Source organism: Dreissena polymorpha, chromosome 1 (genome assembly GCF_020536995.1).
Source record: "Dreissena polymorpha isolate Duluth1 chromosome 1, UMN_Dpol_1.0, whole genome shotgun sequence".
NCBI lineage: Eukaryota > Metazoa > Mollusca > Bivalvia > Myida > Dreissenidae > Dreissena > Dreissena polymorpha.
The window spans coordinates 58,639,471-58,656,079 of NC_068355.1; the positions used below are offsets into that span (position 1 = coordinate 58,639,471).

The following is a 16,609-nucleotide window of genomic DNA, read 5'->3' on the forward strand; positions in this document are numbered from 1 at the left end:
TTTGAGACTGAATGTTGAGTACTGTATTGACATAGCGTTGACGTTTTGCGACTTTATGTTGATTACTCAACTGACATAGCATTAATGTTTTGAAACTGAATGTTGAGTACTCTTCTGACATAGCGTTAATGTTTTGCGACTTTATGATGAGTACTCTACTGATAAAGCGTTAATGTTTTGCGAATTTATGTTGAGTACTCTACTGACATAGCGTCAATGTTTTGAGACTGAATGTTGAGTACTCTACTGATATAGCGTTAATGTTTTGAGACTGAATGTTGAGTACTCTACTGACATAGCGTTAATGTTTTGCGACTTTATGTTGAGTACTCTACTGACATAGCGTCAATGTTTTGAAACTGAATGTTGAGTACTCTACTGACACAGCGTTAATGTTTTGCGACTTTATGTTGAGTACTCTACTGACATATAGCGTTAATGTTTTGCGACTTTATGTTGAGTACTCTACTGACATAGTGTCAATGTTTTGAGACTGAATGTTGAGTACTCTACTGACATAGCGTTAATGTTTTGAGACTGAATGTTGAGTACTCTACTGACATAGTGTTAATGTTTTGAGAATGAATGTTGAGTACTCTATTGACATAGTGTTAATGTTTTGAGAATGAATGTTGAGTACTCTACTGACATAGCGTTAATGTTTTGAGACTGAATGTTGAGTACTCTACTGACATAGCGTTAATGTTTTGAGACTGAATGTTGAGTACTCTACTGACAAAGCGTAAATGTTTTGAGAATGAATGTTGAGTACTCTACTGACAAAGCGTTAATGTTTTGAGACTGAATGTTGAGTACTCTACTGACATAGTGTTAATGTTTTGAGAATGAATGTTGAGTACTCTACTGACATAGCGTTAATGTTTTGAGACTGAATGTTGAGTACTCTACTGACATAGCGTTAATGTTTTGAGACTGAATGTTGAGTACTCTACTGACATAGCGTTAATGTTTTGAGACTTAATGTTGAGTACTATACTGACATAGTGTTAATGTTTTGAGACTGAATGTTGAGGTCTCTACTGACATAGCGTTAATGTTTTGAGACTTAATGTTGAGTACTCTACTGACATAGTGTTAATGTTTTGAGAATGAATGTTGAGTACTCTACTGACATAGCGTTAATGTTTTGAGACTGAATGTTGAGTACTCTACTGACATAGCGTTAATGTTTTGAGACTGAATGTTGAGTACTCTACTGACATAGCGTTAATATTTTGAGACTTAATGTTGAGTACTCTACTGACATAGTGTTAATGTTTTGAGAATGAATGTTGAGTACTCTACTGACATAGCGTTAATGTTTTGAGACTGAATGTTGAGTACTCTACTGACATAGCGTTAATGTTTTGAGACTTAATGTTGAGTACTCTACTGACATAGCGTTAATGTTTTGCGACTTTATGTTGAGTACTCTACTGACATAGCGTTAATGTTTTGAGACTTTATGTTGAGTACTGCACTGACGTACATAGTGACAATGTTTTGAGACTGAATGTTGAGTACTGTACTGACATAGTGTTAATGTTTTGCGACTTTATGTTGAGTACTCTACTGACATAGCGTTTATGTTTTGAGACTGAATGTTGAGTACTCTACTAACATAGCGTCAATGTTTTGAGACTGAATGTTGAGTACTGTACTGACATATAGCGTTAATGTTTTGAGACTGAATGTTGAGTACTCTACTGACATAGCGTTAATATTTTGAGACTGAATGTTGAGTAATCTACTGACATAGCGTTAATGTTTTGCGACTTTATGTTGAGTACTCTACTGACATAGCGTCAATGTTTTGAGACTGAATGTTGAGTACTGTACTGACATATAGCGTTAATGTTTTGAGACTGAATGTTGAGTCCTCTACTGACATAGCATTAATATTTTGAGGCTGAATGTTGAGTTCTCAACTGCCATAGCGTTAATGTTTTGCGGCTTTATGTTGAGTACTCTACTGACATAGCTTTAATGTTTTGAGACTGAATGTTGAGTACTCTACTGACACAGCGTTAATGTTTTGCGACTGAATGTTGAGTACTCTACTGACATAGCGTTAATGTGTTGCGACTTTATGTTGAGTACTCTACTGACATAGCGTTAATATTTTGAGACTGAATGTTGAGTACTCTACTGACATAGCGTTAATGTTTTGCGACTTTATGTTGAGTACTCTACTGACATAGCGTCAATGTTTTGAGACTGAATGTTGAGTACTGTACTGACATATAGCGTTAATGTTTTGAGACTGAATGTTGAGTACTCTACTGACATAGCATTAATATTTTGAGGCTGAATGTTGAGTTCTCAACTGCCATAGCGTTAATGTTTTGCGGCTTTATGTTGAGTACTCTACTGACATAGCTTTAATGTTTTGAGACTGAATGTTGAGTACTCTACTGACATAGCGTTAATGTTTTGCGACTGAATGTTGAGTACTCTACTGACATAGCGTTAATATGTTGCGACTTTATGTTGAGTACTCTACTGACATAGCGTTAATGTTTTGAGACTGAATGTTGAGTATTCTACTGACATAGCGTCAATGTTTTGAGACTGAATTCTGAGTACTTTACTGACATAGCGTTAATGTTTTGCGACTTTATGTTGATTGCTTTAATGACATAACGTTAATGTTTTGAGACTAAATGTTGAGTACTGTTCTGACATATAGCGTTAATGTTTTGAGACTGAATGTTGAGTATTCTACTGACATAGCGCTAATGTTTTGATACTGAATGTTGAGTACTCTACTAACATAGTGTCAATGTTTTGAGACTGAATGTTGAGTACTGTACTGACATAGCGTTAATGTTTTGAGACTTAATGTTGAGTACTCTACTGACACAGCGATAATGTTTTGTGACTTTATGTTGAGTACTCTACTGACATAGCGTTAATGTTTTCAGACTGAATGTTGAGTACTGTACTGATATAGCGTTAATGTTTTGCGACTTTATGTTGAGTACTCTACTGACATAGCGTTAATGTTTTGAGAATGAATGTTGAGTACTCTACTGACATAGCGTTAATGTTTTGCGACTGAATGTTGAGTACTATACTGACATAGTGTCAGTGTTTTGCGACTTTATGTTGAGTACTCTACTGACGTACATAGTGTCAATGTTTTGAGACCGAATGTTGAGTACTGTACTGACATAGCGTTAATGTTTTGAGACTTTATGTTGAGAACTCAACTGACAGAGCGTTCATGGTTTGCGACTTTATGTTGAGAACTGTACTGACATAATGTTACTGTTTTGCGACTTGCATGGCCCAGTGATTGCTTCTATTAAACGTTTGTCTTGCTTTTATAATTTATAACGACTATTCAAAACGTAATAGATGTGTAACTAAATATAATTTTCAACAGTTCGAGTATCTGCGAACAAGTACCTTTAAATTTGCCCGTTAAAGCCCCTGTGTGACCATAAACTTTGATCTAGGTCGACATCGAATTCATGTACGGAGTTTTTCGTTTTATTTAAATACTAATTAAAAGAATTCAGTATGTTACAATAAGCTTGTTTGGTGTTCATTATTTGATATGGATATTGCTCTGAATACGGTGTTTGTGGAGAAAAAGAATTTTTATGCTGATATGGATGTTTGTTGTTGTTGTTGTTGTTGATGATAATGATGATGTTCATAATGATCATGATAATGGTTGTGATGATAACGGTGATGACGATGCTGAGGAGGAGGGAGAGGAGGAGTTTTGCTTAAATCCCGATTGAATTTATCAAAGTAAAATGTTTCGAATGTATTCCCTTTGATCAATCTAACGTCTTGTTCTTATAATTATCGTCATAAATCTATCAACAATAGAATTAAAATAGATTGAAAACATTAAATCTCGCGTTGGTTTCAAACTCGCACTTTTTCAGGAGAGGTTCGCACTGCGATAATAGACACTGAATACCAGCAACCGGTGGTTTTTTCCCTAAATCTGGTCGTGAGCGGTATATTTTATAATAATGGATAAACATTCAATATAAAAGTACAACCATAATTGAATTAATTTATTTGGAAACGTTAATCATCCGCTTGCTTTCAAATGACGAGATACTGCTTTCGTCACCAACTGACAATTTCAGCCGATTTTTATTTGAATTTTACCTAGTGCAAGAATGTTCTCCAGGCCACGCTAGAGGGAGGTCGACGTCGAGATCCTTCAGAAGAAAAGCTAGATGGATAATGTAAAAGAATGGACATCCCTTCCCATGGATTAATTACTCTCAGCAGCACACAACATACCTGACTTGAGGAGAATTTCTGCATCGTCGTCCCTCATTTCTCCCCAACGGCGAAACCGGTCAAGGAATTGATGATGATGGTGACTGAGTATACTGACATCATTGACATGCTTTTTGTAGCGGCTAGGCCGATATAGTAGATTAATGGCAGATAAAAAAGCTCGGATGATTACCGATGTATGCATGATTGTTGTATGCGTTATTTGAATGAATGAATGAAGAAAAAATATGGATGATATACCTGAACATTTCTTTTCATTTCAATCGTTAAAATGCAGCTGCAAACTAAGTGTATATATTGCATGCTATTATTTAAAAATGGCTCTAAAAAGGCTCTTTTTGGAGAGGTAACACGATGTTTGAACTGGGGACACTAGGTGCCAAAAGAAACATTTATATCGAACAATATACCAGTATTTATCTCATGTAAAGTATCTCAATAGCAAATAAGTTTGTTGTACTTTTACCCGATCTTAAAATCGGTAACCCTCGCAATAAAAACTGAGTTTACAAAACATGTTTTTGTTTAAGTTAGATCAGTTATATATTTTATATCTGTAATCAACCGTTTTACCCACCTTCAACCGAATGACTCAAGAACAATACCACAAAAAGACAAACTTTTACGATCTTAGATCTAACAGATTGGTCGATGTAAAATGAGTTAGACAAAGCAACTAAATTTGTTTAATAGTTTTGCTATAATATTGCTTTAAATCATATATGTTTTTGTTGGTAATGATGATGATGATGATGATGATGATGATGATGATGATGATGATGATGATGATGATGATGATGATGATGATGATGATTGTAATATGATAGTGTACGGACGGATTTTGCACAGATTATATTCGTGAAAAATTATTAAGTGACGTCACCTGATAAGTCTTGCGGAGCATTGCGAATGATGTAAAATGAAGTTAAAAATAATACAAATTGTCTCCGGATTGTTGTAAAAATATACATTGAGAAGCTTGTGGTAAATTTGTGCTAATATGTTCTTAATTTATGTACAAATTATTAAATAATCGTCCAGCCAAATATCACTTGATTTGCATATATTCATGCGCGTTTGTATAAGTGAAAAATAGTTCTAAATATTTGATGTTTTTTCAATGAAATGAAACGATTATTCGAAGTAGTAAACTATAAGTTATCTTAAAATGAATAACTTATGATCAGCAGGTGCTACTTGCATCCTGAAATTCATTTATATAGTTGTTACATGTTGTGTAGTAATAATATATTTATGCGTGTACTGTAGTTCGGTCCAACAGGCTCTTGTAGTGGAAAGAATTCGTAACTCACAGGTGGATGCAGAGCGTAAAGATGAAACCCGGCTAAAATTTATAGACAATAACAGAGTCTTCGCATCTAATGATATATTTGCCAAGAATATTTATTTACATTTAGCACTAAAGTTGAATATTTCGCAGTTTTATTCGTTCGATATTATTATTATATCAGAGAATGAGGTCAACTTTGTTCCAGAAATATAGGAAACCCCCATTTGCCAGAATCACTATGAGTATGATAGCGAATATAAACAAACATGTATAAATATTCCCGCAAATGTCAACACCTTCCGTGTAGGTGAAACAATTGAACTAGGTATCAACTATGGATACCTCAGAGTCAGATATTGCAGGCGCAGTTCAAAAAGATTTTCACCATAATGGGGTCAATCAACTTCCCAAAGTTGACAATTTGTCAACAAACGACCCAGAAGACCAGGACAGTAATGAATTCTCAAACGATGTTGAGGATGAAACTGAAAGTTTGACAAGTACTTTTGATCCAGTTATCGAACTTAACGAGGAATTGCAGGCTGGCTATAAAATTCTGACAGACCTAATGGCATATGCTATGAAGCATGTAAACTGGCCATTCATGGAATCGGTGGAAACCACAGACCCAACCCTCTTTGAAACTTATAAGCTGAAAATAGCCAAACCAATGTGGCTTAAACTAAGTGAGTGTTGGTTTTTATGTTAATAAATATTGATGTGATGGGAAATCATATGTTGTCAATATTTGACAGTAATTAATGATGTATATTTATTAACAATTATTATTTATATTATATTAATACTGTTTTAATGGCGAGGATATATAATCATGTTTGCAGTGGTAACATGACAGTTATCATCAGGAAGAAAGATGAGAAACAAATTGTTAAGTTTCTTTCAGAAATGTGAGGCTTGAGCCCCATACTGCTGCTCATTTGGTCTTAGTTGGCTCAGGTACAACTTAAAAGTACCCTGGGTTCTCTTAAGTATGCAACAATCCACCTAAGATAGGAAAATTATGTATGCTTCATGGCACCTGGCCATACCCAAGGGTACTTTTTAGCATTTTTTCTAAACCCCAGGTATTTTGTAGGATACTTTAAGAAAACCCAGGGTACTTAAAAGTAGAAGCTGTGCCGCAATAAGATCACCCTTTTACACTTGATATTCACCAATAGTAGGAAAAAGATGAACAAACAAAATAATTTAAAACAAAATTTATGACTTTTATTTTTTGTCTGTTTTTCTAGTGAAAGAGAAATTTGAAACACACCAGTACTCATCCATCACAGATTTCGTGTCCGACTTCCGGTTGATGCTCGAGAATTGCTACCATTTCAATGGACCCGATCATCTCATTTCAAAACGTGCTGTCAAGTTGGAAATGATGCTTGAACAGAAACTGGCCCTTCTTTCAAGGTTTATTATATTGTACTTAAAGTTATATGATTGTATACTGATTTTGAATGGGTTTTGAGTTATCTGTATCTTGTGTATTTTTTCTTATTGTTTCTGTAGATGGAACAAGGTTCTTTTTTCTTTAAGGGAAATCAGAGAGAAAACTTCAATTGCTGCTACATCAGGTGAAAGACACACAGATCATGGAGGTTTGGGTATATGACTGATAGATTTGCTGTTTTGTTATTTACTTAAATTCACACAATGTCTTTTCAAGATAAGTGTTGCTAACGAAAAAAACAAAAACAATATGGAAACATTTTTTTCCTATATCCCTACAGGCAAGATAAATATGATAAATAGATTCTGTTTTGTGCAAACACTGATAAAAAACCTGTAAGGCAGAAAACAACTGTTTTCAAGTAAAAGAGAAATTTTTCAAATAATTTTTATTTTTTAAAAGGTCTGAGACGGAGACCAAAATCTCTGGTTCCACACAATTCATCCTTGCTGATGACCCAGCTTAGAGAGGAACAGATTCAGCGTAAGAAAGATCGCCGTCGTAAGATGATCCTTGACCGGAGGGCTGAGCGCGAGGCCCTTGCACAGGAAATACACGAGTGGGAGGAGACCGTGCTGTTTAGGGGAAAGAAGGAACATATGAAAGCTATGTGGGAGGTAATTCTTTGGCATAGTGCTGTGAAAGTTTCTTTATTGAAGAAGCTCAACATGACCATAGTAAGCCTTTGTAATCGCCTTTAGGTGGAGTTTGAATCTTGTGTTATCAGCGTTTGACTTGTGAACACTCTTAAGGCTGCATTAAATTCTCTTAATGAAACTTGGTCTTAACATTTGTCCGAATCAATGTTATCTCCATTGTGTGTGGTCCATTATCAACAAGCTCCAGAAGCAACATTTATTACCTAATCTTCATTACATTTATATTGTTGCAGAATTAACATTTAAAGACTCTGTAGAAACTTTGTAAACATAAAAAGGATTTCTCTTAATTAATTTCGAGTAATTTTAGGCTGTTAAGATTTTACATATTCATGGCCATTTAACCATATAAACTTTGGTGATGCTTTGAAATAAGATTTTTTAACATTACATTTTTGGTAATTTACGTAGTTTGTGTTCCATAACAAAGGGCCAGTATTTGAGTTTATGGTACTTTGCATTTTGAATATTCTCTTAAAACTGTTGAAGTATATTTTTAGCTCGGCTGTTTTTGGAGAAAACTCCAGGTATTGTCACAGCCAGATTGTCATCATCTGCCGTCCGCGTCGTGCTAAAACCTTCACATTTTGCTCTAAAATCAAAGTGCTTCCACCTACAACTTTGAAACTTTATATGTAGCTGCACCTTCATGAGTTCTACATGCCATACCCATTTTTGGTCAAGGTCAATGTGACCTATACAAAAATAAAAAATAAAAATAATTTCTGACTAGCTTTCGCAGCCAAGAGTGGTACCCGTTATGCAGTGCTCTTGTTGATTTACAAATCAGCCTTCATAACATGAGACAATTTTTGCATGCATCGTGTTTGGTATATGTAAGTAGGGGCTTGGAGATAAGTTTAAAATTTAATACTATTTTTACCTTTTTTTCAAGTAGTTTGCCTTTACAACAAAGCATTTTTGCATATATGGTATATATATGATACATATGTAAAGGCACTGAGTTTAACTTCTTTCCTTAAATATTTTATAGAATTTATTAAAAGTTTTCTTTAAAAAACATTCCAGTTACTACAAGCCTCTGTTTTGTAAGAACTCTCTAAGAAGTCCAATAAAATTGTACATAACCTAAATGCTTTCAAGATTGATTTTCCTTTTGTTCATTTGTTTATTTCTGTAAAGTGTTGGTTTATATACTTTTTTAGGGAATTGTATATTTAGTAAACTTATTCAAATAAAGACCAATACCTTCTTTAATTACTGTAGAACCTGTATGACATGTATCCAAGGTTAAATTTACCCTGTACATGTTTCCATGCAATATTTTAGTAATAATTTTGTATAGGTAAACATGTAAATTTCAAATAGAAGGAAATATCTACAAGTAAGGTTATATAATATTATCTTTTTTTTTATGAAGGCCTTTATTGGCTTCAAATTATTAATTAATGATAAAAAAACTTGGCTGTCAAGGCGTGGGCCAGTTGTCAATTAATGATTTATGGCTATAGTCAAACCTGTTGAGTACTAGAAGTCACTTTTTTCAGGAAATAGTCATCAGGAAACTTGCTCATAAAATTGAAATTTTGAAACAATTCTGGGCTTAGAAGTACGTTACAGCTATAGGATGGGGCTGTTTCTATGCCTTAAGTATAGTGAAACTGTGTGAACAATACCTGCTCAGAATAGTGTAGTTTCTTCTGTGAACAATACCTGCTCAGAGTAGTGAAGTTTCTTCTGTGAACAATACCTGCTCAGAATAGTGTAGTTTCTTCTGTGAACAATACCTGCTCAGAGTAGTGTAGTTTCTTCTGGGAACAATACCTGCTCAGAATAGTGTAGTTTCTTCTGTGAACAATACCTGCTCAGAATAGTGTAGTTTCTTCTGTGAACAATACTTGCTCAGAGCAGTGTAGTTTCTTCTGTGAACAATACCTGCTCAGAATAGTGTAGTTTCTTCTGTGAACAATACCTGCTCAGAATAGTGTAGTTTTTTCTGTGAACAATACCTGCTCAGAATAGTGTAGTTTCTTCTGTGAACAATACCTGCTCAGAATAGTGTAGTTTCTTCTGTGAAGAATACCTGCTCAGAGTAGTGTAGTTTCTTCTGGGAACAATACCTGCTCAGAATAGTGTAGTTTCTTCTGTGAACAATACCTGCTCAGAATAGTGTAGTTTCTTCTGTGAACAATACTTGCTCAGAGCAGTGTAGTTTCTTCTGTGAACAATACCTGCTCAGAATAGTGTAGTTTCTTCTGTGAACAATACCTGCTCAGAATAGTGTAGTTTTTTCTATGAACAATACCTGCTCAGAATAGTGTAGTTTCTTCTGTGAACAATACCTGCTCAGAATAGTGTAGTTTCTTCTGTGAACAATACCTGCTCAGAATAGTGTAGTTTCTTCTGTGAGTAATACCTGCTCAGAATAGTGTAGTTTCTTCTATGAACAATACCTGCTCAGAATAGTGTAGTTTCTTCTGTGAACAATACCTCCCCAGAAAAGTGTAGTTTCTTCTGTGAACAATACCTGCTCAGAATAGTGTACTTTCTTCTGTGAGTAATACCTGCTCAGAATAGTGTAGTTTCTTCTGTGAACAATACCTGCTCAGAATAGTGTAGTTTCTTCTGTGAACAATACCTCCTCAGAATAGTGTAGTTTCTTCTGTGAACAATACTTGCTCAGAATAGTGTAGTTTCTTCTATGAACAATACCTGCTCAGAATAGAGTAGTTTCTTCTGTGAAGAATACCTGCTCAGAGCAGTGTAGTTTCTTCTGGGAACAATACCTGCTCAGAATAGTGTAGTTTCTTCTGTGAACAATACCTGCTCAGAATAGTGTAGTTTCTTCTGTGAACAATACTTGCTCAGAGCAGTGTAGTTTCTTCTGTGAACAATACCTGCTCAGAATAGTGTAGTTTCTTCTGTGAACAATACCTGCTCAGAATAGTGTAGTTTCTTCTATGAACAATACCTGCTCAGAATAGTGTAGTTTCTTCTGTGAACAATACCTCCTCAGAATAGTGTAGTTTCTTCTGTGAACAATACCTGCTCAGAATAGTGTAGTTTCTTCTGTGAGTAATACCTGCTCAGAATAGTGTAGTTTCTTCTGTGAACAATACCTGCTCAGAATAGTGTAGTTTCTTCTGTGAACAATACCTCCTCAGAATAGTGTAGTTTCTTCTGTGAACAATACTTGCTCAGAATAGTGTAGTTTCTTCTATGAACAATACCTGCTCAGAATAGTGTAGTTTCTTCTGTGAAGAATACCTGCTCAGAGTAGTGTAGTTTCTTCTGGGAACAATACCTGCTCAGAATAGTGTAGTTTCTTCTGTGAACAATACCTGCTCAGAATAGTGTAGTTTCTTCTGTGAACAATACTTGCTCAGAGCAGTGTAGTTTCTTCTGTGAACAATACCTGCTCAGAGTAGTGTAGTTTCTTCTGTGAACAATACCTGCTCAGAATAGTGTAGTTTTTTCTATGAACAATACCTGCTCAGAATAGTGTAGTTTCTTCTGTGAACAATACCTGCTCAGAATAGTGTAGTTTCTTCTGTGAGTAATACCTGCTCAGAGTAGTGTAGTTTCTTCTCTGAACAATACCTGCTCAGAATAGTGTAGTTTCTTCTGTGAGTAATACCTGCTCAGAATAGTGTAGTTTCTTCTATGAACAATACCTGCTCAGAATAGTGTAGTTTCTTCTGTGAACAATACCTCCTCAGAATAGTGTAGTTTCTTCTGTGAACAATACCTGCTCAGAATAGTGTAGTTTCTTCTGTGAGTAATACCTGCTCAGAATAGTGTAGTTTCTTCTGTGAACAATACCTGCTCAGAATAGTGTAGTTTCTTCTGTGAACAATACCTCCTCAGAATAGTGTAGTTTCTTCTGTGAACAATACTTGCTCAGAATAGTGTAGTTTCTTCTGTGAGCAATACCTGCTCAGAATAGTGTGGTTTCTTCTGTGAACAATACCTGCTCAGAATAGTGTAGTTTCTTCTGTGAACAATACCTGCTCAGAATAGTGTAGTTTCTTCTGTGAACAATACCTGCTCAGAATAGTGTAGTTTCTTCTGTGAACAATACCTGCTCAGAATAGTGAAGTTTCTTCTGTGAACAATACCTGCTCAGAATAGTGTAGTTTCTTCTGTGAACAATACCTGCTCAGAATAGTGTAGTTTTTTCTGTGAACAATACCTGCTCAGAATAGTGTAGTTTCTTCTGTGAACAATACCTGCTCAGAATAGTGTAGTTTCTTCTATGAACAATACCTGCTCAGAATAGTGTAGTTTCTTCAGGAATCCTGTGAGCATCTCAAGGCTTCAAGCTTTCTTGTTTCTTCATTTCAGATTCCCCAGATTGGCCTGTTTCTGGTGCTGCTTCAAGAGCCCCTCAACATCGGTGAGGTGATGCACTTTGAGCTTGAGCGTTCCTTCGTGATGCCCCGGGAAAGCACGACGTTGGCACGTATCATGACCTCCCTTCTCAGTACACCATTCCAGAGAGTCAAGTAGGTCTACTAGTGAGAATAATCCCGGTTACTAACATTCTGTTCTGTTCACGCTTTCATTTTATACCGGATTTCTATTCTTTTTATGCCAATTTTTATATTTTCAGTATTACTATTGTATGAGGCATATAGCAATGGGCATGTGGGTTAGTTCGTCTGTCAGTTTAAGGTGAACCCAAAATTACATTTTTTGTCAGTAATTCTTCCTACAAAGCTTTGATGCCTGCATGGATGCTGTCTTTGAACACTATCAACATCCCCACACAGACTGAGTTACTCTCAGGCTGTTCTGGTTTTATGCTGTTTGCACATAGCAATTTTCACTTTGCCTCTGAGTGGGAAAGACTTAACAGTTTTGATACTTTGATTCAACACTCAGCAAACTCAAATGACCTGCCAACTCGCAGTCTGTCGATTTCTGTTTGGCCTTGACACATACCAACCTTTTGGATTTAAAATATCCTTGAAAATATTGATCTTGTTATGTGACTTTTTCAGGTTTGATAAAAAGAGTGTGATGCCTTACAAAGTGTGGGAATCAAAACTGCGCTACAAGCTCCAGGTGTGGTTTAAAATGTATGCTGATGCAGGCTACGTGAAGGAAAAAGTAAGGGTTAAAAAAATACTCTGCTAGCAGCTTTATTGCTCTTATGTGTCCTCCCTAGAATTGAATTTATTCACCACCAACCGTATTTCAAGATTTGTCCCATTCCCTCAGGCCTGGACGTTTTCAGCAACCTCATGATTCTATGCATCTTTGCTCTTGAAACATGTATTGTTTTCCAACTATCTTCTTGTAAAATTATCTTCAAAATTTCAAATCAATCAGAAGTCATCAGAAATCATAACAAACCTGTTGAAATAAACTTAATTAAAGTTACACAATAACAAGAAATATGAATAATTTGTTTATTTGATAGCCGATTTGGTTTGCTTTTTATGTTGCTTTTTTCAGGTCTGCCTGAAACTTGGCATAGATGAACAGTTCTTTGATGTTATGGGTAAGCTCTCAAATTTATTGTGCGCATGACACGTTTTAAATTTGTTTCTATAACAAAAAATTGTGTTTTTTTCCTGTTACAAAGTTGTTATTCATGTCATAATATATGATACAATCAATTCACAAAGACATGTACATGCATATACGTATTTTACCATATGTCTTATGTTTTAACTATGTAATAACTATCAATGCACACAACTCATTTCTATATGATTCCTTTTTCCTTTGAAGCACATTTTACTTTTCATAAATGCGAAGTTTAGGGGGGTATATAGGAGTGAACTTGTCTGTCGGTCGGTCTGTCTGTCGGTCCGTATTAAGTGTCCACTCTCTAATTCAAGTAGTTTTCATCAGATCTTCACCAAACTTGGCCAGAAGTTGTATCTACATGATGTCTAGGCCAAGTTCAAACATGGGCCTTGCCGGGTCAAAAACTAGGTCACAGGGTCACTTAGTGCGTTTTAAACATCACAATGTTGTCCGCTCTCTAATTCAAGTAGTTTTCATCCAATCTTCACCAAACTTGGTCAGAAGTTGTAGCTAGATGATGTCTAGGTCAAGTTTGAATATGGGTCATGCCGGGTCAAAAACTAGGTCACGGGGTATCTTAGTGCGTTTTAAACCTCACCATGTTGTCCGCTCTCTAATTCAAGTAGTTTTCATCCAATCCTCACCAAACTTGGTCACAAGTTTTATCTAAATGATCTCTAGGACAAGTTTGAACATGGGCCATTCAAGGCCTAAAACTAGGTTACGGGGTCACTTAGCTCGTTTTTTAACATTCAGCATGGTGTCCGCTCTCTAATTCAAGTAGTTTTCATCCGATCTTCACCAAACTTGGTCAGAAGTTTTATGGAGATGATTTTAAGGCCAAGTTAGAACATGGGCCTTTCTGGGTCAAAAACTAGGTCAAGGGGTCCTTTAGTGCGTTTTAAAAATTGAGCATGGTGTCCGCTGTTTTTTGTTAAGACGACATGCAAAATATTATGTGTCAATGCGGCATGTGGGGGTATTCGTCACGTATGTACCAAAGCTCTAGTTATACTTATTGATATTATATACAAGTGATTCTTAACAAAAAAGGTTTTCAGATTTACAATTGCACTTTAACTATGATTCTTTGATGAGAAAAACCAGAGTGCTTTTTTTTTCTTGTTTTACCAGTACTCTTGTTGCAATTGCAGATTCATTTGTTTCAAGTGCATTTTTTTTTTGGTCTTCTATCATGTTGTATATTGAAAAAAGAGTGTTGTTGTTGTTTTATATTTAAGGTGCTAAAAATCCCCTGGAAAAGAGGAAATACCATGAGCTGAGCCTGTATAGGAAAGTCTGGATCCTCAAGTCCCTCTGTGATTATTGTCTGGTGAGATGTACTCTTAACTCTTCCAGTGCTGGAACCGAATTTTGAAGGCCATTGCAAACAGTTTGAATCCGGATGAGATGCCACAGAATGTGGCGTCTCATCAGGATCCAAACTGTTTGCTATTCTGATAGTATTCTTTGAAAAAAATCAAAGAAAATGCTAATTTTAGAAATTCAGCAGATGACATTTTTGCAGATGACAATTTCCCAGCATGCAAAGGGTTAATATGTTGATGCCTTCTTAAATAGCCATGAGATGATTGTGTAACACTCCCCTAACTGTTTACCATTTAGATACATATTTTAAGGCATTTTTAGTCCCATTGAAAGTTAAATGTATTAAATACCTTACTGAATCAAAGTTTTAAAGGCTTAATTTCCAACCCTTAGATACTGATGAGCAACAAACAGTTACTCGCAGGTTGTTTTGGTTTTATGTTGTTTGCACATAGACATTTTTACTTTGCTTCTGAGTGGGAAAGGGTTTCATGTAGCAGTAGTCTTGTGGAGATGTCATTCTGTACGAAAAAATAAATCTCTCACACCTTGCCAATTGCTCAACTCTAGTGCATTTAATTAATAATATCTTTACATATGACATAAACTTATGATTCCACATCATGAAATAACTCTTATTTTGAGTTAAAACCGGATTACATGTGCAATTAATTATGTAATTAAAAAATAATTTGTATGGTAGATTTTATGCAATGAAGTTATTTTAAAAAGTTGGAGAAACGAATAAAACCCCACCTATAATAGTATTAAAATATCATATACCCAGTACACATTTTTTATCACACAGCATATGCAGGAGTCCTTGAGAGACCTAATAGAGCTACAGCCATTTGAGGACCAGCGGGAGCTGGTGCTGGGAACAGACGCCTCAGGTCAGCGTTACATTCACTTCCCACAATTCTGTGGGGCTGACGTCAGGGTGTACCGCCAGGCCGCGATCAAGTACCCAAAGATTGAGATCAAGCCTGACCCATTTGATAGTAAAAGAAAGGTAATCATGATGGTTTGTGAATTTTGTTAGAGATTTATGAACAGTATATGTGTTCAGGGATGGAAATAAGTAGGGGCCCACTAGCCAATGACCCCTAAAATTAATAGTTGGCACCTAGATCTTTTGAAAAGACACCTGTGTACTCTGTACAAGAAGTTTTGACAGATGGAAATGGAGTAACTATAGCAAATTTATTTCTATTCCTGCTGTGTGCATTTTGATTGTATTTGTTGTATGCTTGACAATGTACATTGTTAAAATCATTATAAAACACATGCTCTGTTAAATTCTGTTATGAGCATTTGCAGTTTTGGATGCTTATAAGTCTTTTGGCAAAATAGCGGATAAAAATTATCTGCTTATGCCATACACATTTCATAAAACTATTTCATACAAGATCTATGTCTTCTGTATTATGATAATAAGTTATATAATAATTGATACTTTTGGAGTGTGCAGCATATAGTAACTTACCTTTATTTGCTTTTAATATGGCAGTTCCGCGAAGTGAACAATAAACAACAAATACGATATTGAAGATTGAATAATCTAAATAACTACTTATTTGTAAACCATTTCACAGAACTATTCACATAATTATTTCAGTTTCCATTTGTGTACAAACCTCCACCAGTGAAGAAGAAGAAATTGTCACCCATTAAAAAGAAATCCAGCCCTGTCCCTTCACCCGTGAAGATTTCCCCGCTGGATTCACCGCAGAGAACTAGGCCCAGTAGATTAAGACAGGCAAATAGCATTATTATGACCCCTTCGTAGAAGAGGGGGTATATTGTTTTGCACATGTCCATCCGTCCACCAGATGGTTTTCGGATAATAACTCAAGAATGCTTAGGCCTAGGATCATGAAACTTCATTGGTACATTGATCATGACTTGTAGGTGACCCCTATTGATTTTGAGGTCACTAGGTCAAAGGTCAAGGTCACAGTGACTTGAAGTAGTAAAATGGTTTTCGGATGATAACTCGAGAACCCTTACGCCTAGGATTATGAAACTTCATAGGTACATTGATCATGACTCGCAGATGACTCCTATTGATTTTCAAGGTCAAGGTCACAGTGACTG

The 16,609-nt window shown here is 35.7% G+C and overlaps 1 protein-coding gene across 1 annotated transcript in view; it reads left to right on the forward strand.

Moving 5' to 3' along the window:
- The first annotated feature begins 5,151 nt into the window (after window positions 1-5,151).
- Window positions 5,152-16,609, forward strand: part of LOC127881882 (uncharacterized) — a 32,253-nt gene continuing 20,795 nt past the window's right edge. The window contains exons 1-11 of the mRNA XM_052430073.1: window positions 5,152-5,256; window positions 5,542-6,249; window positions 6,817-6,985; window positions 7,112-7,173; window positions 7,428-7,642; window positions 11,990-12,150; window positions 12,649-12,757; window positions 13,106-13,151; window positions 14,425-14,516; window positions 15,321-15,524; window positions 16,131-16,271. Of these exons, the coding sequence (XP_052286033.1) occupies window positions 5,898-6,249; window positions 6,817-6,985; window positions 7,112-7,173; window positions 7,428-7,642; window positions 11,990-12,150; window positions 12,649-12,757; window positions 13,106-13,151; window positions 14,425-14,516; window positions 15,321-15,524; window positions 16,131-16,271 (1,551 nt within the window). The 5' untranslated portion in view covers window positions 5,152-5,256; window positions 5,542-5,897. The remainder of the gene's footprint in view (window positions 5,257-5,541; window positions 6,250-6,816; window positions 6,986-7,111; window positions 7,174-7,427; window positions 7,643-11,989; window positions 12,151-12,648; window positions 12,758-13,105; window positions 13,152-14,424; window positions 14,517-15,320; window positions 15,525-16,130; window positions 16,272-16,609) is intronic.